Source organism: Rissa tridactyla, chromosome 7 (assembly GCF_028500815.1).
Source record: "Rissa tridactyla isolate bRisTri1 chromosome 7, bRisTri1.patW.cur.20221130, whole genome shotgun sequence".
NCBI classification, from domain to species: Eukaryota; Metazoa; Chordata; class Aves; order Charadriiformes; family Laridae; genus Rissa; species Rissa tridactyla.
The window spans coordinates 16,356,863-16,377,551 of record NC_071472.1 but is presented as its reverse complement, the minus strand read 5'-3'; the positions used below and the strand labels follow the sequence as shown (position 1 = coordinate 16,377,551).

Below are 20,689 nucleotides of genomic sequence, written 5' to 3'. Positions count from 1 at the left end.
AAATCTGCAAGAGAATTGGAGTAAGAGGAAGTTAGAGGAGGTGAAGGTGTTGGTGGTGTGGGTTGCATGTGGAGGACTTTCTCTTAAATGGTATCTCTTGCTGCTTTCCAGGGGGTTTTCCATGGTGGGACTATGGTATAACAGTGGAGACCAACCTGCCAGACTTTGTGTGTTGTTGTAAAGGTAGCTGAAGCAGTAGAGCCAGCAAGCTTGGGAGGTCAGTGGAAATGGGGGCATATCTTCCTGGACTCTCCTGGAGAGAGCAGCTTCCTCTGAAACTGAGTAGAAAGGAGTGTCTTGTAGTGGTTAGGTTAAATCTAAAACCCAGAAGTGATAGTTCAGTTTTGCATACTAATGACGCATGTCCTTTATAGTGACTATTTTACTAATGGTAATCAACGAATGTGCCATCCGTGTCTTTAGCTAGAGTGTTAATCAGTCAAAGTCTGCTGACTTTGAAGAGAGTAGCAAAGCCTTTCCAATTTATGCTCTGTTAGAAGACCGGTGTGTGCATGTTTCTCGGGTGTCCTAATGGAAAGCATTGGAAATAGCATTTTTTTGGATTGGGGAGTGATTCAAATCCCTCAGCTAGGGTGAGGTGCCATATTCTGTGTTTCTGTCTCAGGAGACAGGGGGAAATGAGGAGCTTTGGGAGTTAGCTCTGAGATCCCACAGGCTTGGCTTTCAGAAGTTTGGTGGTTTGCTTTCAGAAGAGTGGTTTTCTGCCTGGATACGTGTTCCTGAGATAAGTTGTATGCATGGCTCTTCTGTATGTGGCTGACGAAGTCTGTCCTGGGCCTTTAGTACAAAGGCAGCTGGATGAGCTATGAGGAATAGATGTAAATAGAAGAGAAGCCCTTCTGGGTCAACAGTGGCAGTGATCCTTTTGACCGCAGCAGGTCAGATGCATACACCATGTCAGCTCGTTTGGCCAGGTGAGAAGATGAATGAGTCCTGTGGAAAAGAAAGGTTTGAGTTACAGTGGCACCCATGCGAACTGCCCGTGATTATAGGCACCAGGCAGTCAGGAGTCACATCAGCTGTTTGCATTGCCACCACATCTTCTGCGCTTGCAGCCTCAGCTCCTGGATAGCACATACCCTCCCTCTACTGTGTGTGCGTGTGTGTGTGTCTAATGCTCGTACTGCTTTTCTTCCTCACTGCTGCCAAGTTTGATGCCCCTGGGCCCTTCCAGGAGGGAGCCAGCCTGTTGGATCTGGATTTTGATCCCATTAAACCAGATGCCACTGTGGGGAAGACCCCCACACCCGCCTCCCAGGTTGGTTCATATCACCGTTCCTTCTCCCTTCCATAACAGACTTGGTGCCAAGTGTGGTGTGAACTCCACCCACATGAATGATAGTGTGGACCTGAGCTGTGAGTGGCTGGCCTGGGTGCTCAGACCTGTGCCTTGCAGACGGGTACCTTGATCTTCTCTGCTGGATGCGTAAGTCCAGTGGGAATCAGGTGGCTATTGGCCAGGTCACAGTCTGGCATGTGTTTGTGGGATGCTTCTGCTTTGCTCTGATGATCTACTGATTGACAACTGATTTAGTTTAATGTACGTCCATCCCTAGATTAGCATCTTCTGTATGCTATGTGGATTTAAACTGTTGCTCTATGGATGGGAGTTCAGCCTCTATTCTGTGCTCCTCCTATAAATTACTCTCAAAGGGATTTTTAATAAGCAGACTCTTAGATAACCTGCAGTTACTTAAGGTGAATAAAGCTGTAGATGGATATTCAAGTGATGTGAAGCCCTTCTTTTTCTGGGTATAACATAGCCTCTGTTCATAGTTAAAAAGACAGTTCCTCTCTGAGCATAGCACTGCACAATGCAGCATCAAAAAGGAAGATGCCTAATTCTGGTCTGGCCTGTACCTGGTCTTGTCCACCGTCACAGGCAGGTGGACTGCACTTCATTTTATGTCTAAATGGCTGGAGGCTTTGAAGTGCATCCTGAATTTGGCTGTTGTACTCACTGAGACTTTCATATGTATGAAATGGTTATTTTTTTGCCTGTGGTTGCCATTAAAATCTGTAATAAACATAATTGGGATGTTTACGGTATTTCTCCGGTATCATCCTGTCAAATAGGCCTGTATGACACAGATTTTTGTAGCAATAAGAGAGATCAAACATTAAGTATTTGATTATTCAAAATTAAAATACTGTACCTGCAAAATACTAGTTATTATCATAGTTTGATACACACCAATATGGAAAGCTACCACTTTCTGGAACTTTAAGTGAGCAGATAGGCATTTTGTGTCTGCTTGCCTGACAGAACAAGCTGCATGCCAGGATAAGCTTTTTTTTAAAAAAAAATATTTACTGGGATTTTTTTTTTCTGTCAGCAGTTATAACTTGGATAATGGAGTATACTGGCATAGGATACGAGTCTAAATTTGGCTTAAAATGGAATTATTTGTTACCCTTCCAGCAAGCAACAAATATTACACTGAGTGGGTTTTTCAAAGCTGTTCAGCAATATCACGTTCAGTGTTCTAGTGTATTTCTTATTAGCTTCAGAAGTCTTTAAGAGTCTGAAATCAATGCTTTCTAATGTTAACCACAGTACAAAACCTAGCGAAACCCACCTAGTTTTCAAAGCAGTCGAATTTATTTCCTATAGGGTGGGCACTATTGCAAAGTGGTTAAGATATGTCACTAGTGGTCCAAAAACACCAGTTGAAATCTTGTTCTGAAATCATGCTAACTCTATTGGGTGTGGATATATAGGAGCATATTGAACCCTAACGGACCGCAAACTCCTGAGGTTTTTTTTCTGACTGTGTTGTCTGCCACTGATAACTGAACATGGCTTGGCTGTCTCCCTTCATACCAGAGGTAGAAACAACCCTTATTCAAATGCCTCAGTACTTAAATTTGAATATGCAGTGGGGAGGGGTGTATAAATTCAGGTACTAAAAAAATATTTTAAAAACATGCAAAGATAAGTGGTGTTGAATGTTTATGTCTGCTTCAGTCTGATCAGCATCTGTAATGTTTGTACTCACTGAAATAATCATGTATAAACATGTTTTATTTTTGTTGCTCTTTGACATGCTTAGTCTTTACCTTGGGATTTATGGGAGGTAAGAACTTCATATGGCTTTCATCTCTCATCGTACTGTGCATGTGCCAGTGCCATCTCTGTGTGCATACCTGTCTCTTTTCCCTCGCTTCTTTTCCTCTCTGCACACCCCAAGCCAAAGTTGCTCCATGTGCTGCTGATGCACCTTCTGTGAAGCCCCAGGGGCAGCCACATGTTTACACTCTGTTTATGTTTATGTCTCCACCAGCACACAACCCCATTGCCTTTCCCTCCTAACTCCCTCATCTTTCCCTTGGCATGATGCTGTGACGTTCTCCTCAAACTTAATCCCACTGTGCATCATCATCCCCGTCCACTCCCCAGTATTTCCTAAACTCTGTACATCCTGTTGGTCTTGTGTGTGATGCATAAGTGTCTTGGCTGCCCCTCGTCCTTACTGCCTGTACCATTAGGTATCCATACATGTTTGCTATTGTCTGTGGTATTTGTTGTTCATTGACCATCATTGCCAGGAAAGCTGATGCGAAATAGCTCAGCCTGTGTCTAGACTGAAAATTGTGTCTAGACTGAAAATTAAGTGCAGGCCCAAGACTTACCTGGCATCTGCCTCAACCTCAGCTTTGGAGCTTGCTTGACAAGGGAGACTCTACACATGCTCTGCATCTGAACCAAACTCAGACCCTCATTTGTGCCCTCTAGATATATCGGGCCTGGGAAGGTCTCAGATTGCTGCAGATTAGCCCATTGGGAGCTATTTCAAGCACAACTACTTTTGAGCCTCTCTGAACAAACAGCCAGCAGCGTGGACAGAAAAATGCTTGGTCTGGGCCCTCAAGCCTGCTGCTTGAGCTGTATGCCGTGGTGTAGATGTAAGCACCTTGGCTGATGCTGGGCAATCTGTCCTGCCAACCTTCCCATTCTCAAGGACCAGATCACCACCTAGGGTCAGTACTCGGGAGGACGTGACTTAGCCTTGCCCAAGGACTCACTGTGGACAGTGCTCTCCTTCACATGACGTTGATGTCAAGGAAGATGTTTCCCTTGTGTGTTTTATCAGCCATCAGTATTTAACATCTGCCGTAACCCTGTATGTGCATTGTCAGTCTGTCTTAGTAAGAAAGAAAAAAAGTCTGTGTTTTCATGAGGAAAGATCTCATGCCTTTCCAGTGAATGGGCAGGGGTGAGCTATGACTTTATCTGATAGAGATGTGCCTACAGTCTGGGGTGTAAAAAGTGTTTTGTGCCATTTCTACCATTCTGGAAATTGATTTCACGCAAAGGACAACGTAATCACCCGGGGAATGCTACTAGACAAGATGTTCTCACCACACCAATTCTCACCTTGGCATACCATACATGGTTAAAGAGCCGAGCTCCCTATAGCTGGAAAATCCTCCTCTTGTTCTTCAAGTCTTCTGCATTTTTTTTTGCTATAATGTTGTTCTTAGCTGTTATGAGAGGAGACTAGTTGCATGCCATGAGGTTAACAACTGCATAGAAACTTGGATGCAGGAGAACTTGCTTAGTTTTGCAGACTAGGAAACTTGCATTTGGTGTGTGGGATGCGGCTGTTGGAATAAGCAAAGCTTTCAAACCTGGCAACAGCAGCGAGCAATTCTCCCTCTTCTCCCTATAGTATCTTGCCATAAGTCTAAATGTTTTTATAGGCTTTGGGACTCCCACAGGTACATGAAATAGAAAAATAAGTAGCTGACATGAAAAACACCCTTTGTTGAAATCCAGGGGATTAATTTAGATTCAATTTCTTTGGTTATTAAATACTGTTTTTGCAAATTAGCTGCTTTTAAAAAAGGAGCTCTCGTTGAGTTCCTTTTCACTTGTCCACATAAAACCCATGCTTGGCCAGATAGGGTTGAACAGACGTCTGTCCCAGTTCCAGTTTCATTGAATCCAAATAAAAAGCAACCTGGGAGTGAATCTACATAACCAGGAGAAGCCTTTGTAGTGTTTCATATGCATACATTTACCTTAGCACCACCAAAGCTGCTGCGGGAACAGCTCTGCTGTATATGGTATCCTTTAGGAATATAGGCCTGTGGACATGGTGATGGGGAGACATGAAGTAGGAGGTGATAGGAGAGGAAAGCATGTGTTAAATGGCACTATTGGAGCAGCTGAAGGTAAAGTAATGGCTTTTTGTCAAATCAAGGATTTATTTCTTCGTTATTGCTGCTGCTGTAGGAAAACTACTTGGAACATTGTGCCGGTGCATGGCTAGTAGCCAGATGGGTGTGGAGTTAAGGGTTACCATGGTCATTGCTTTACACTAGGCTTTTGTAGGGTTGGGACTATGAGAATTGCAACATTAAGAAATGTGGACAATGCCTTGTCTTGAATGTGGTTGTATTCAGGCATACGCGTGTTTACCCAATGTATAAGGCAGGTAGGCATGCTAGAGCTGGTTTGTTCACATGTATTAAAAATGGGAAATCTCTGTATAGCAATCTCTGTCGTGCAAGTATTAAGTGGGTGTCTGGTTAGATTCTGCAAAAAGACGTTTGCTGTCTGGTATAGAGAACAAATGGATATAGACTGGCCATGAAAACACCCGGCCTGCAAATTAGACCCCTGAGATTCTTGTCAGGAGTCTTCCCAGGTGCTGCCTGGCCAGTCTCCCAAGGGCCTGATCTGCAACGTTGATGCTATGAGATCCAACTTACTTCCTGCATGCTGCAGTTTCAGTGGGGCAAATGAATAGCTTTAATTTTGTGTTAAAACAGAGTTCACCTGACTTCAGGTAAGGGAAAATAAAAACTTGAGCCACTGGAAGTGTATCAGAGATGTCTGGTTGGTCTTTTGCTGTGTGCAGAAACCCCTGTCTCCAGGCTTCCTAGAACAGTGTCTGCCAGGCAGTGATTTGTAGGTGATGGTGGATATTTCTCCGTGGTGGTGGCAGTTTTTCTGTATTAGAAACTCCCCTGTCCACCAACACAAATGCGTGCACACACCATTCGGAATAGTCATAGCAAATTCTTAGTAATAGAATATTCACAGCAGAATCCAAATTCATGACTCTCTGGACGTACCCAAAATCAAATTGGGTGAAAGTTAGCACAGTTTTCAATTCAGTTTGGTTCGGTGCTAATGCCATATAGACGCTGTGTCCAGAGTAAGTTCCACATCTGGATACAGTATTTCCATGATCTTCTCTTTTCTGGGAGTATGCAAAGGTTTAAATATTCCTTGGTTGTTGAATCCTTGGAAGTAGCCTATTGAGAGATCCTTGTTCCCTGGCATGCAAGCACACTTGTATTCGCGTACAAGTGGGCAATCTATATGTAATAATAGGTACTATGCATAGATTGTGAAAAGAAAGGATTTTTGGCGTTTCATTGATTTCCTCTGGAGTATTGCCTGCTGCATGGCTGGAGTGAGGGAATGCAGGCTTTATTGTGATTTCACTAGGTTGCAGAGAAAGAGGGAGACAGAAACCTAGCAAGACCCTGAGGTTTCTCACCTGTTTGTCAGCAGATGGCAGCAGTCAACAGCATAGAGCACTTGGACAGGCTGAGCTGCACTTTTCTGCACACACATTTAACCGTGATGAGCATAACTCTCCACCTGGATGGCTTTTGTATTGCAGCCTGCAGAAGCAGCCCATGCAGGAGCTGAAGCAGCTGGATCAGAAGCAGCAGCTGGAGCTGAAGCATCTAAAACTGAAGCTGATTCAGGATCGGTAAGCACCTCGAGGGACAGCAGTCCCTTCTCTCCATCGCATCCCTTTGTAATACAGCAGACGTGGGAGGCTGGGCTGGGAAAAGAGATGCGTGGCTGCTTGGAAAAACACATCCCTGCCACCCCAGCAGTTAAAATGTTCTTATTTAGAGGCCAGACTTAGCCGTTGCACTTTATCTGTGTAATGTTTAGGGAGGAGCTCTGCTGTAAGATCCACAAAAGGAACTGTCCCTTCACCCATGTTGTGAAGCCAGCCCACAGCCCATGCTGTGTTAAGTTTACGTTGTCGGCTGGATTCTTCCTTGCTCGCCATTTATTTTACCTACCCTGTCCTCTGGGCTCTGCCTTTGTCCCCTGAATGTCCAGGGTTCCTCTTTTTTTCCTGACACTGCCACCTTTTTAGGGTACTGGAGTAGGTTCCATCTCATGGACGCTTAGTTCCCATAGGCTGTCACATTTGAGTTGTCTGTCCATGAAGGCTCTACAAGAGCTACATTTTGGCCGCAGTGAATGGGAAATGTCGAGGATTATGCTCCCAGAAAAACTCTAAATCCTCTCTGCTCTTCTGCAGCCTTAAGCAAAGGAAGGCAGTGGTCGCGTCTCCTGCCTTCTCACTGCTGCCTCTTCTATCTATGGGGTGTTTTTGTCACTGACTGGTGTGCTGGGAAAACGTGCTGAGGCCGTGGGTAGGGTTGGGATGTGGATTCTCCAGGGTGGACTTGGAGCTGCAATTTTTGGATTCTGTTTTCTCAATGGCTTTTTTCCTTCCCTGGCTGCTGCTGCCCACCAGAGCTCTCTGCCTGCTGTCGTTGTGGAAACTTTCCCTGCTACCGTCAATGGCACTGTGGAAGGAGGCGCTTCATCTGAGAGAGCTGACATGCCCCCAGGATTTCTGTTCAAGGTGAGCGTGTGGTGGTGGGGCGCCGAGGTCCTGGTGATTTTTTTCCTGTAATGAATTAACTATTTTTGCTCAGCATGGCCAGGGGCTATGCCTCAGTGAAAGGGAGAAAGGAAGTTGAAGGAGAGATACACCTTCCAGTCCAGCAGCCCAGCTTCAGGCAGTTCCAGATGCTTCGAAGGACTGTATAAGAGCATTGGTGTCTAAAAGTCTGGCTGCGCTGTATAACAAAACACCCCTCCTTCTCTCTGCTGCAGTTATTTCTGTCTCTGGTGGTGTGGTAGTGTCAGTCACAGACTCTTGGTGTTAGATAAGAACTTGTGCTCCAAACTGGAAAGGTTAAACTTTGATGCAAGTAGCAAAAGAGGAGGTGCTGGAAACACCATTAGGGACTGAGGACTTCATGTCTGGGGAAATTAGAAAGCCAGGATGAACAGAGCAAAACATAGGATTAGACAGGAAAGTATGGTGGGAATTCTGAATATGCCAAAGATCACTTGCAGCTTGTTTTGAAGGTGTGGGGGAAGGAGTGATTCTGGGTAAGGACAGGCTACAAATTTAACATGCATAATGGAATAAGGTAGCACAGATGCATTATGCCCTGAAAGTGAGAAATGAGAGTCTCCTTTTTTGTTTGTTTAACCTGCTATGGGAATGCTTTTTTTTAATGCTTTAGTCATGTCCGTGCATCTTTTTTTTTTTTTTTTTCCTGGGAGGTCTACCAAAAGCAGAATGAAAAAACCCTGAAAAACAATAGGAGGCTCGTCACATTTTTACTGGTTACACACGGCACTATAGACTGTAGTGCTTGAAGTGGAGAGCTGTGGTATGAAGTAGAAAAGCTGTAATGCAGATGTTGATAGCAATTAGGCAGAATACCAAAGAGAAAACACAGCAGGATACGATCACTCAAAGATCCAAACTGATACTTGTCCCTTCCTTTCTTCACCCTGCTTGCTGTGACAGAGGTGGGAGGCTAGAATCTCTAACACTCTTGCCGTCCAGCTGCAAAAAAAAAAAAGTACAGGGCACCATTTAAGTGAATACAGGCTTTCTACCTTGTGAGGTTTTTAGGCCCGTACCATGGGAATTCAACCCTCCTAAAGGAAGTTGAATGAGACTCAGGAGGATGCCCTTGTGGGAAAGGCGAGCTGCATGCTGGGCTGTATGAACAAGCATGTAGCCGTTAGATTCAGGGAAGTAGTTATTCCTGTAGATGCAGTATTTGTGAGCCAAGCTCACCCTGCCTTGTGCAGCAGGTTGGATCAGATGGCTTCCAAAGGTGCCTTCCAACCTGAATCATCCAGTGAATCAACGAAGTGGAAAGCCTTGTCACCCATTACAGAGATGGGTGAGAGAAGGCTGGCCTCACCCAAGCTTTCCTCTGCTCTCCCCATAGGTCCAGGCCATGCATGATTACACGGCCACCGACAGTGACGAGCTGCAGCTGAAGGCTGGGGATGTTGTGCTCGTGATTCCATTTGAGAACCCTGAGGAGCAGGTGAGTGGGGAAGACAGGGTGTGAGCATGAGCCGGGGGGACCCAAGGGCATTTCCAGAGCTGCTTCTTCCTCCACTAACAGTTGGCTGGCTGGGTGCAGAGCCATCAGTTTGTGGCTGGGAGCTGGCAGGAGAGCCAGTTGTCCATGAGCTTGAGGGTGGTTTCCTGCAACAGAGGAGGACTCTGCTTGTGGCTGGAAAGGGGAGACGTTATCCTGCATAAAGCATGTGAACTATTCATGGCTTTCTGTCCCTATCAGGGCATTTGAGCCAATGCAGGGGCTTTCGTGGTCAGGGAGCCCAATGGAGCCTATACTTTGCCTCCTTACTGCTCCTGAACTTGATTCACATTCCCTGTGACCACTGCAGTGCAGACTGTGGCGTTGGCAGGAGCGACCCACAGCTTACGATGTTTTCTCCCCTTCTGAGAAATGATGGAGCTCACAGAAAGCAGCTTGCCATGGATGATGTCTTGCACTTCAGCATAGCAATGCCTGTTTCCAAAAGACAGTGTTTGGTCAGGAGATGGCAGCAGAACCAAAGGCTGGAGCAAGTTGCTCAGCCCCAGGGAACAGTCTTACTGTCCATCTCCAACCTGAATTTAATTGGCGATGCTTTTCTGAGCTATTTCTAGAAGCCTTGAGTAAATCCTCCTCACTTGCTGTTTGAGGGCTTCCAGCTGATACAGGCAGCAGCAGTTTTACTACTCTGGATGAGGGAAGTGGTGATTTTATAAAATTCATGCTTATGTCTCCAGGTTTTTGTTTGGAAAAGGAAGGGAATTCTCCAAATTTATTCAGTAGTCACCAGCTCTTTGGGTTTGGCCAAGCCCAGACAAGATCTGGATTCCACAAGGGGTAAAGGGAAGGTGATGTAGTTCACTGGCCACAGAAGACGTGGACCCTCTTTGTGGCTCAGCTGTTGGCTTTGTGAATTATGGAGGCAGATCTTGCTGCTGCTTGTGGAATGGGAGCTATAATGTGCCAGCAGTTCCTGCAGAGCTAGGTGCTCTGGGGGGAAAGGTTGTATGGGGAAGAGGCAGTGATTCCTTCTGGAGACAGGACTCTGAGTGGGACTGCTCTGCACAAGCGTTTGTGAGCGTTTATTTCTCAGAAAGCTGTCTGTTGAGTGGCAGCTCCCCTAGTTTCTGTGGTAGGAGATGGCATTTGTGGAGCAGAGTTTTTCAATGCCCTATGTTTGCACTCTAGCTGGATGTGGGTGCAACAGCCATGAACTCGAGACTCTCCAAGCTGCAGAGGGTGAGCTCTGAGTGTTGCTAACATGATGCTGTAGCTGCACTGAAGCCCTCTAACCCTCCCACAGTGTATCCTGTGCTACAGCTCATTTCCCTAACCTTGACCATACCCAGCCAGAAAGTGCTGGCTGTTAACATGTGCATGAACTGTGCACGTGAGTGGAGGAAGCTTAGGATAATAGACTGTGATCCGTGTCCCTGTCTTGTAGCTTAGGTCTCAGTCTATGGGTACGTCAGCCAGGCCTGGATTCATCTCTCTTGACAGAAGAAGGGGTTGAGGGCAGCAACGTTTCAAAGCTGGCACTTCAAGTGGTGTGGTTCAAAATCGGCAAGGGTCAGTCTGGGTCCTCATGTCTAGTCCCTACAGCTGAGGAGACCCTTTGTGGCAGGATGCAGTGGGAGTTTTGCATGCTGTATGGCACAGACGCTGTGTGCAAATGGATGAGCTTTTGTGCTTGCCGTGCTGTGAGCTGGAAGCTGCCTTCCAGACACTTGGGCCCAGCATCTTCTGCCTAGTTGTTTGTCTTCCTGATTTATGGCATGTCAGTCCTTCCTCAGCCCCTGCAGCTGGCTGCTGCAGATGGTCTCCTGTCTCATGCCATTCCCATGACATCTCCTGAATGCTCAAATCTAAGGTAGCAGCAAGGGCTAATTGAGCCTGCAGGCACCAAGGAACTCAGGTACGGTGGCTGTTCTGAGCTGCTGCCATGTGAAAAGTGCAGAAAACACGACAAGAGGGCAGAACCTGCAAAATGGCAGTGTAAAGCAATATGTGCCCCATGGATCACACCTGGCGGGGTCTGTACTGTGTCACTCATGAACTGTGCAGGTATGTTTTTAAAGAAACAAGTTTCAAGGGGGGAAATTGCGCGGCCTTGGTAAATACCCAGGTAACTCCTGCCAGTTCCAGGAAAGGAGAAGTGCCAGAACAACTATATGAGCTGTACACATGTATGCCCCGTGTCCCCACAGCTTAGAGCATCTGGTTACCTAAGCGTTTCTGCCCAGGCAAGTTGTGTGGCTGGATGTGATGACGTATCTCTAAATGAGTCTGATGCACGCTCATCCACAGGGGTGGATGCAGAGCAAGCTGTCAGATTTGGAGGTGGTGGTCTCCTGTGCGGTTGCATTGCCCCATGCTGCAATCTTAACCCATAGGCTGCCCCACTGCAAATGAGTGGGCACATTTGCATGTTAAAGGGGTGCTTCCATGGTGGCAGCTCCCAGGCATGCAGTGAATAGAGTAGCTGCTCATCTGAGCTGCAGGAACTGCAGCTTTCCCACATCGAATATCTTGTCTCCCTCATGTGCTCAGATGGAGTGCAAATCATGGTTCTGGGCACCCTGCAGAGAGCAGGGGAGAGGGTAGGAAGTCTGGTTCTTGTCCTGAGCAGGTTCTATCAGGCAGGACTCCATTTGCATCCCTGCTTATAGATCTATAGGTTTGGTGGCTGTGGAGGACCCTTGTGAGGAACCTCAAGTCTTATATCATATATAGCACAGGTTGGGGAGTTTTGTCAACTACACCTTGCTTCAAGCCCAACAGCCTGTTGGATTTTGGGAAGATGAATTCAGCTTCTCAGCTCCCAGTTCACATAGACCACATTTTCAGAGTAGTGAGCCAGACTCATTTTGCCTGTGTCATCCCTCTAAAACACTAATCACCCAGGTGCTATGACTAGACCAGGGGATGAGCACCTCCAAGGAATGATTCATCCTTTCCAAAGACCTGTGCCCAAGATGAATGTGTGAATTACACTGTGGAGATGCCCGTCTCTTTTCTGACTATGGAGAATGCTAGACCCCTCATATTTAGATAGTGAAAGGTGAGGTATTTGGTTCCTGTCCTGTAGCTCTAGAGACTTTCTTTGGCAGAATTTCTCCTGCTTCAGTGGATGTAAATTATGACATGTTTCTATTACACTTGCTAATTGTTTAGAATTTCACTGTCTCTAAACAGTCTGGGTCAGATAGGAGTTTGGTACTGACTCTGGTGGGATGTAACTTTTCCCTGTTAAGAAGGGAATGAAAACATTTTTATTTTTTTTCCTTCTCCCCCATCCTCTTCCTGGATTGTCTCCAAGCCAACTACAAGCATGGCTTTGATGTGCCTTGACACCTCCTTGGCCTGCACTCTGTAAGAAAAATCCCTACTCACATCTATCCCTCAGCGTCTGATCTCTGTCTTCTCTAGGATGAAGGATGGCTGATGGGCGTGAAGGAGTCTGACTGGATCCAGCATAAGGAACTTGACCAATGCCGAGGAGTTTTCCCAGAGAATTTCACAGAGCGGGTGCAGTGAAAGCCCAAGCCCACCAGCCGCATTTCTGCTGGAAGAAAGCAAGTTTTCTGGTAGATAATTGAAAAAGAACAGAGAAATGAAAAGAAGAGAATTTTAAAGGAACAGAAGCCTGAAAAAATTGTCAACTTTAAGGGTGCGTTCTTCTCAAAGGGCAAGGTTTCAGAAGTAAATTGAAATTCAAAGTGTTATCAAAATATATAGAGATAAATAATAATAAGGCAAGTCAAATACCCTCTTCCTCCTTTGGTTTTAACAGCATTTGGATTCAGAGGACTGATGCAGAAGCAACTCAGCATGGTTCTCTAAATACTGCGTTGACTCAGTTGGCGAGATGTCAGTCTGATCCCTGGAAAGGCAATATTTGTCTAATGGCTTGAGAGTAGAAGCTGTGTTTGCTCTTGGGTGGGTTCATCTGTTTTGTCTTGAAGGTAGCTTGCATGGCAACCGTAAAAATTCAGCCTTCCCTACATGTTCCAACTACAGTAGGCCAAACTTTCTGTTATGCTGTTGAAAAAAATATTTAGTGTATAGTGTTCACCAATACAATGTATGTGTGTGCGTGTGTGTATTTTATTTTCTTCCTTTAAAACAGTGTTACACAAACTGTGATTTTTGTACATGTAAAGACAGAAGAAACTACATGGAAAGGGCATGGAGAAGATGAAATGCGTGAAGCTGTGCTCAGTCCAAAGTTTTCAAACGCAGATACCTAAATTCTTGCAGTAGTATTGGCCTGTGAAATGCTAAGGGGTATGCAGAAATTCAAGAGAAGAAACAAGATGAAACAAGCAGATGCCATTCAGATGACTCTGAAATTTAGGAGAGGGAATCCTCTGCCTCCAAATCCCTGTAGGCAGTTTCAGAAAAGCTTAGATTCATGTAGATGGAAGATAGCTCTCAAATCTGGCTGGTTAGAAAATTGGCTTTTAGAGAAAGAGATAAGGGAAGAAAAAATTTCTTCTGAAAGAATGTCCAAGAAAAAACAATTTGCTTTCTGTGTTTTTAATTGGCATTGTTATTTGTGGAATAATATTTCTTATTTTCCTTTGGAGAGTTCTCTAAGTGAAATATTGTTAGATCAGCTTTCTCCAGTGCTGTGCTGGTGATCAAGTTAACCTCTAGGAAAACTGGACTCTTGAAATACGCATTTAAAATGGCTGCATGACTTCGTGATATTTTAATGCATTAGAAAGGAAGGCAAGAATATCTAAGTGTCAGTGTCAAGGAGACACCCTGCAGTCTAATACTGATGCTGAGACCTTTCCTATACCTTCCCTTTGCTTCTGTTTGTTTTTGAGTTTTGTTTTTTAGTTTAAACAAGCAGATGACAAGGCTGTTTCAAAGTGCATATTACACTTGTTAAAATAAGCCGGTCTGACCCTCCAAGACTCTAAAGTCCCACAAAGGTACTTTAAACTTTACTTGAATACTGATGCAGCTGGCAAACAGGTCGGGCTATTATAATTTTTTATGGCTTTCCCCCCACCTTCATGATCTTTTTGCCTTGAAGGGATTTTGAACAGTGAAGTTACCTCCTGCTGTAAAGGGAACGGATCACTCTCTCAAATAATCTTCCAAAATGTTAGGAGCTGGCTTTTGTCAAAGATGCACAGAATGCTGACACACACCACTGAAAATCCAACCTTTTCCAATCTGTTTTGATTATTTGTAGGACAACAGAGAAAACATTGTAGGGCAAAAGTGCACGTTTTTTAAAAATTTTAGTTCAGAGGGACAGATCAGATTTTGATCAGAAAATATATCCTTATAAAAGCAAGAATTGCTGGTGTTCCTCCAGCTTTCAGCTTGGCAAATGATTTGTGATAGTTATTTACACCAATGTAACAGGCATCAAAATCTGTCCTATATACCCAAATCCCTTCTCCTTTTTTTTTTTTTTTTTTTAATAAACATGCAGGAATTTATATTTTACATCACTGTTCCAAAACCCAATAGTATTTAGGGATAACTGCTCACAATACAGAAGGACTGGACTCCACAAGTTATAGTATGGTGAGCCATTGCTTTAGAATACTGCCCTGTTTGATTTTTTTTTTTTGCTTTTTCACCAGGGTTGTCTTTATTATTACTCTTTTTTTTCCAAAATATCTATTTTTATGCATTTGTGACTCCATTACTCCTTTAAAGAATATTCATAGAAAAATATACATTGAAATATACATAGAAATATATATATTAAAAAGCGGGTTGATCCAATTAACATGATGCTGTCAGCTTAAAATGTTTATTTTTATGCAAAACCTGTGGATTATTGTTTTTTAAAAAAATGACAAGATTCTAAGTACCAGAGCTGTGATTTTTTGTCTTGCAAGTAATTGTTCTAGAGCATTTAGAAAGCTGTGCTGATATCTAATTTATTGTGGGGTTTTTTTTTTTTGCTGTTTTTGTTGTTGTTGTCTTCTGCTGTGTTTGAACCAGATGACTGTCCCAACAAAAATCCTTGTAAGGCCTTTTCATTTTATTGAGCTTGCAAAGCAACTATCCAGTACTGTATTGTCCCTGCAGAAGTCGTAACGCTCTGCGAAAAAAGGGATGTTGTTTTCAGGTCACGTGAGTGATGCTCAAATATCGTTAGTGCGGAGGATGTCGCATCTCTCTCCCTTTGCTTCCCCCCCCCAGCTCAAAAATCCCAACCCCCAGCCCCCCTCGCTTAGAGCAGGTCGGGTGGGTTACCTGGATCTTGCATGGCTCACGAAGAAGTGGTGGCAGCACGTCTCAGTCAAATGCAGGATCGGACCCACAGTTTTATAAATTGCCTTATATGAGAGTAGGATGGCATAGCAGGAAGCTTGTAGATGGCAATGTTTTTTGGAGCTAGGAGATCTCTTGTCTCCTCGGTCATGTTCAGCCCATCGTAAACAGCCACAACTCCTCCCATTTTCAGTATTTTTACATCTGCTAAATACTTTGATTCTGGTTGGTATTACCTGGTGAAATGAACCTCTCGGGGTTTTTTTTGGCTTAGGACTGATTCAAATAGAAAGAGGGACAGTAAACTCCCAAGTAGGCTGTGCCCACAGTGGTTTTTCAGTTTGCGGGCTGAACTGAAAAATCTGGGGAAAAAAGTTGTAAGGGTGACCTGAAGTTGTAAGGGTGACCTGAGACAATTTTTTTTTTTTTTTCATTTTCTCAGTGAAATGAAAAAGGGAAAAATCGAAGCATAAAAAATAATAATCCTTTCAAACCAAAATGAAGCATTTAATTTGTAGAGTTGCTTTTTCACTTTTTTAAAAAACATTATGACTTGGGCTGTAACAAGTTGCTTTGAAGCAAAAATGTGAAACCTTCTGTTTTGAAGATGCTGAAAGAAAATGTTTTAATGTTAATAGTCTTTTTGCCTTTGCCTTTTTTTCTTAATCTGATGACTGGTTTCAGTTAACCCTAAACTGCATTTTTTAGTGAATACGTTATCCACCGAGGAGAACCCAAAGACGCCTGTTGCCCAGTTCTGCTCGACTGACAGGTACACTGGACACTTTTCAGGGATTACTTGGTATCTGGCCCAGCAAAGCTGCTGTTTCCCATCTAATAATCTTTCACTTGATTATTTTACTGCGTGAACAATAAAAGCATCTCCTCATCCCATGCCATTGACTGGTTTTGTAGCCTGGCTTAGAAAGACCTTCTTGCTCTATCGGTCTCAGTTTGGTCACAGATTTATGACTATGTATTTATGATGCTATTCCAATTGGAGCCTAATCCCATTGTGCGGTGGGAATTATCATTTGCCCAGCTGATAAGAAAGAAATAAGGCATTGCTTTTTCTCCCTTTTTCTATCTTAGCAATGTCAGTAATATATCTTTATTAGATAGAATTAACGAAAGGTCCCAGGGTAAAGATGAATGCGTTGTTCCAGGCAGACTCCTGCATACTCCGTGCTGCTTTCCGTGGGCATTCCTCAACTGTCTGCTTTTACCACTTTTGCGTTACTTGGCTGTGAAGGCAATGTGGTAAATGGCATTGCACAGTCTTCATTCCGGGTGCTCAGAGCTAGTCCTGCTTTGTGATCTGTTTGCCACAATCCTTGAAGCCTTGTTCACAGTTGCAGGACGCTTTCCCATCCCACTATCCAAAGGCCGTGGCCAAGGCAAACACCCCCAGGTTAAAGGGGTTTCTCTGATGCCCTGGAGCCAGCTGTAAGGACTCCATATTCCGCCTAGAATTGGGATGTTGGCTTAGTTAATTTTGCAACAGCTTCTTGAGGGGAAAAGGCCCAAGGCTAAGGAGATACTTTATCTTTTTCATTTTGGGTTGATGTGCTGACTGATGTGCTCACCTCTTGGTTCCAGGGAGGTCCAGAACTTCTTTATTTAGGGCTGAGAACAAAATGCAAGTGGTCAAGATGTGCATGGTCAATATGGGAACAGGTGTCTCTCCTGCAAAGGACACTGAGTTCAGAGTTTCTTCTTTCCTGCTCTGTGACAGACAGGTTGAATGCTCTCTGCCACCATTGTAGATGTTTTGGAGGCCGTGCAGTCCATACCCGGAAACAGTCAATGTCCTTTGCTGGAGGACGCAGAGGTGCTTCTCAGCCATTTCTAGGAAGAGCTACTCATCTTCCACAGCCAAGGCCTGTGTGCTTCTAACGCAGTAGCCTGTGATTTCAGCAGCCTCTGTGTCTTTCAGCATCTGTCCCCACTCTCCAGCTCCTCCTGCTTCCCAACCTCTCCCGTGCTCTTTGAGGATGATGGTAGCATAGGGCACTTCCCATCAGCATAAAGTGCAAAGCTAGAAGATGCATAAACACGTCCATCAGCAAATCTTACACAGTGCAGCTTGATGATGCTGGTATCGGGAAAACAAGCAACAGCTTTTCTTCTCTGGGCTGCCAAGGGGAAGCTATGCTTTGCCACACAGGATCCATCACACCTGACACTGGTGCAGACACCTCTCTGCTTGCATGCTCTGGTTTAGAGATCTCTGAATAACAAACTCCTGAGGGGAAGGGGTCCTGTGTGACCCCCAGGGCTGGACTGTGCCACCAGCCCTTGCGAAGCTTGGGGTCTGTGGCTGGCGCATGGAGGCTGAGAATTAGAAGGCCATTTCAGAAATTCTGTTTATGAAACTCAATGGAGAAGCTATAGCTGTGAAGACTGGTCTGTATGAGCTTGTGCTTTTATGGCTATAATTCCTTCACCTGTTTTTACAGTGTATTCTGCTAATCCTGTCCCTAGTCTTCATTTCACGTAGATGGTCCCTACTTGGAACTTGCCAGATGCAGTCCTGGGCTTATTGCTTCTCTTTAACTGAATCAAATGGCAATGACTTTGGCAATGTATTGGCAATCTCTTTTCCTTCTGTTAATTTGGTCTCTGAGTTTAACCACAATGACCTGAGATATGTTTGGGTTTTGAGTGTTTTTTTTTTTTTTTTTAAAGTATCTTAATTTTTGTTTTGTTTAAACAAAGCTGAACAATTCCCATTGTATTCAGAGCTGTGACGCCCAGTTCCAGTGACAAGTACTAGATGGATTTGTCCCATTTTGTTTCTTGGCGATGTTCAGAAATATAATTTGTGTCATCCTAAATCCTGTGTCAGTTTTTCTCTTTCTCTCTCTCTCTTATTTTTCCCCCCTTTATATTAAGAAGCTGAAACAATTCAAGGTTTCTTTCTCCTCAAAGAGGTGAGTAGTTTCAAAAAGATTTGATTTGTCCAGGCACCATTAACACTGGGAGTTCTTACAAACACGTGGGATGGAGAAGGCAATGCTGGTCCTTCCCTGAACAGCAGAATAAACTTTTCTAGCAGCCGTCTCTCTTCTGGTTTCTTGCAAGGACCTGACACCAAACAAATGCAGTGTATGGAAGGATTTGAGACCTTTGGCTTTTAATAGCTACTAACCCCAAGGTGATGTGATCTTCATCCTCTTAAGGCAAGTTGGTTGATGGCAGTGTGACACTGCCTGGGCACCCTACCCCATCCGGCCAAACATCTCCCACCTCCCTTCTCCCTGTTGGCACACCGGGGAGAGCTCTTAGTTTCCAGGCTGGCTTCGGGGTCTGCTCTTTAATGGGGCTTTTTCTTCACCTGTAGAAAGGGTGTGTTTCTGCCCTTTACCAGAATGCTTTGGGATCCCAGAGGGAAAGGATTAGAGGGATTCACGGTTCGTAGCTGGCTGTTTTGGGGCCGCTCCCACAGATGCCTCATTCCAGCCAGGCTCGGTGCAGCTGCAAGTGGGACACGGTGTGTAAATAGCAAGCGCTGGCCAAAGGTTGGAATATTATCTGATGCAAATCGGTGCCAATTAGCACTTTGATGAATGGACTGCCAGAGTCCTCCGCTTTAGCATGCGGGTGCACGAGCCTCAGCCAGCGCGGGGAGCTGGCCAGACTGCTTGCACGGTTCCTTCCTTTCCAGACGGCCTGGAGAGCTTAGTGCCTTTTAGCCTCTCACCTCTGTGGCACTTGGATGGACCTATATCCAATCCTGCAGCAGAGGGAGGGGAGGAGGAAAGCTGTGCCCCTGAAACTATTGCTGCAGTTGGTGACTGGGGCTCAGCTTGGCATTGTGTCTCCTGCCAGGCTGAGCCAGGCCAGCTCTGCCGGGGCTGTGAGCACAGCTTGCAGGGCAGGAGCAGAACCCCGAGGCAGGGGGGCTCTGTGCATGCCTTCTGTTTGCCCTTCCTCGTGCACTTTCCTTCTTGTCACCCAGAAATATAAAGAAAACAGGGGAGGGGAGAAGGCAGCCGAGGGGGAGCAGTGTGCATAATTCATTGTCAGCTGCCTCTGCTCAGCTGCATAATTCATTCCCAGAGATGTCATCTTGCTCCAAACAAGCGGCACTTGGGCTCGTTGGCCACGTGCAGGCTGGGCTACGTGAGCCCTGGCAGCACGTTTGGAGCAGGAACAGCCTCAAGGGCGCCTGCATCCGGCCCCGAGAGCCTTTGCCATGCTGTGGGGAGAGCTGTGCTTAGCGCTGGGAGCACAGCTGGAGAAGGAGGCCTCTGCAGATGGAGGAGGCACAGACGGCACCAGGTGAGGCCGGAGTGCCTGGAAGTGGATGAGGTGGAAGCCAGGGTGTTACATATGCTGCAGGGGACTGGAATTGGCCGGTGTCAGTCTCTCCACAGCATCCCCACATGAAGGGAGAAGTTGGTAGCAGGGCTGTCCTTCAGTGGCAGCCCACACCACCTGGGAGGACCCTGTGGCAGGGAGTTTGAGCCCCAGAGCCGAGCTGGGAGTCACTCTACAACCCCAAGGAGGAGAAGGGAGTTTGGGGCAGCTCCCGGCAATTTCTCCTGTTTGCTGGCTGGGTGAAGCTGGTGCCCTTTGCCGAGCAGGATTGCTGCTTCAGCAGGTGGAGGAGCCTCTGCTGCCTGTCTGCCGCATGGCCCAATCCACAGAGCCATTAATAATGGTGCAGGAACAGAAATTCAGCAAGTGCCCGTGATTAATTAGTTCATCAAGGGCAGTTAATGGCCAGCCTGCTCTCCTTGGCCCCGTGGTGCAGGTAATGGAGTAGGCATCACTTCTCACTGGGCAAGGTGCAGCCCTCTGCCAGGAGCGATGGGCAGAATTTGCAAGCTGTTTTGATGCACCACTGATTGATAGGTATTTGGTGAGAATGTTTTTTCAGGTGCTGGGGGGAGAGATCTGTAAGTTATCTGAGCCAGGTACCCAGCTGGCGGCGGTCCAGTCTAATATCAGCTTTTCCTTTCCTAGCAGTGGCATTATCCCACGTCTTGACTTCTTTACATGTACTCTGCTTGTCTCAGCACTTTCTCATGAATTAATATATAGAAATTCAGGTACCACCTATGCTGCATGAGGCACGGGGGGGTGGCAGAGCCGTGCAGTAATGAGGACAATGCAAACAAGGCTGGTTTTTGAAATCTAAGTGGGATGAAACAATCTACTCCACAGGTGACCCTGCCAGGCAGGGGGCTGAGCTCCACCGCGTGTAGGTCATCACCTTCAGCCCAGCTGCTTTGCAATAAGGTAGGAGAAAGAAGAACTTTAG

At 45.5% G+C, this 20,689-nt stretch overlaps 1 protein-coding gene across 12 annotated transcripts in view; it reads left to right on the top strand.

Moving 5' to 3' along the window:
* Nucleotides 1-18,257, top strand: part of BIN1 (bridging integrator 1) — a 101,292-nt gene extending 83,035 nt beyond the window's left edge. For 4 of the 12 annotated variants that reach the window (XM_054208704.1, XM_054208707.1, XM_054208706.1 and 1 more), the window contains 4 exons: nucleotides 6,663-6,755; nucleotides 7,545-7,655; nucleotides 9,052-9,153; nucleotides 12,601-18,257. In XM_054208704.1, coding sequence (XP_054064679.1) covers nucleotides 6,663-6,755; nucleotides 7,545-7,655; nucleotides 9,052-9,153; nucleotides 12,601-12,708 — 414 coding nt within the window. In that variant the 3' untranslated portion in view covers nucleotides 12,709-18,257. Of the gene's footprint in view, nucleotides 1-1,171; nucleotides 1,280-3,074; nucleotides 3,099-6,662; nucleotides 6,756-7,544; nucleotides 7,656-9,051; nucleotides 9,154-10,359; nucleotides 10,411-12,600 lie in introns of all 12 variants that reach the window. The other 8 variants (XM_054208699.1, XM_054208696.1, XM_054208695.1 and 5 more) reach the window with 4 other exon arrangements.
* Nucleotides 18,258-20,689: the final 2,432 nt, after the last annotated feature.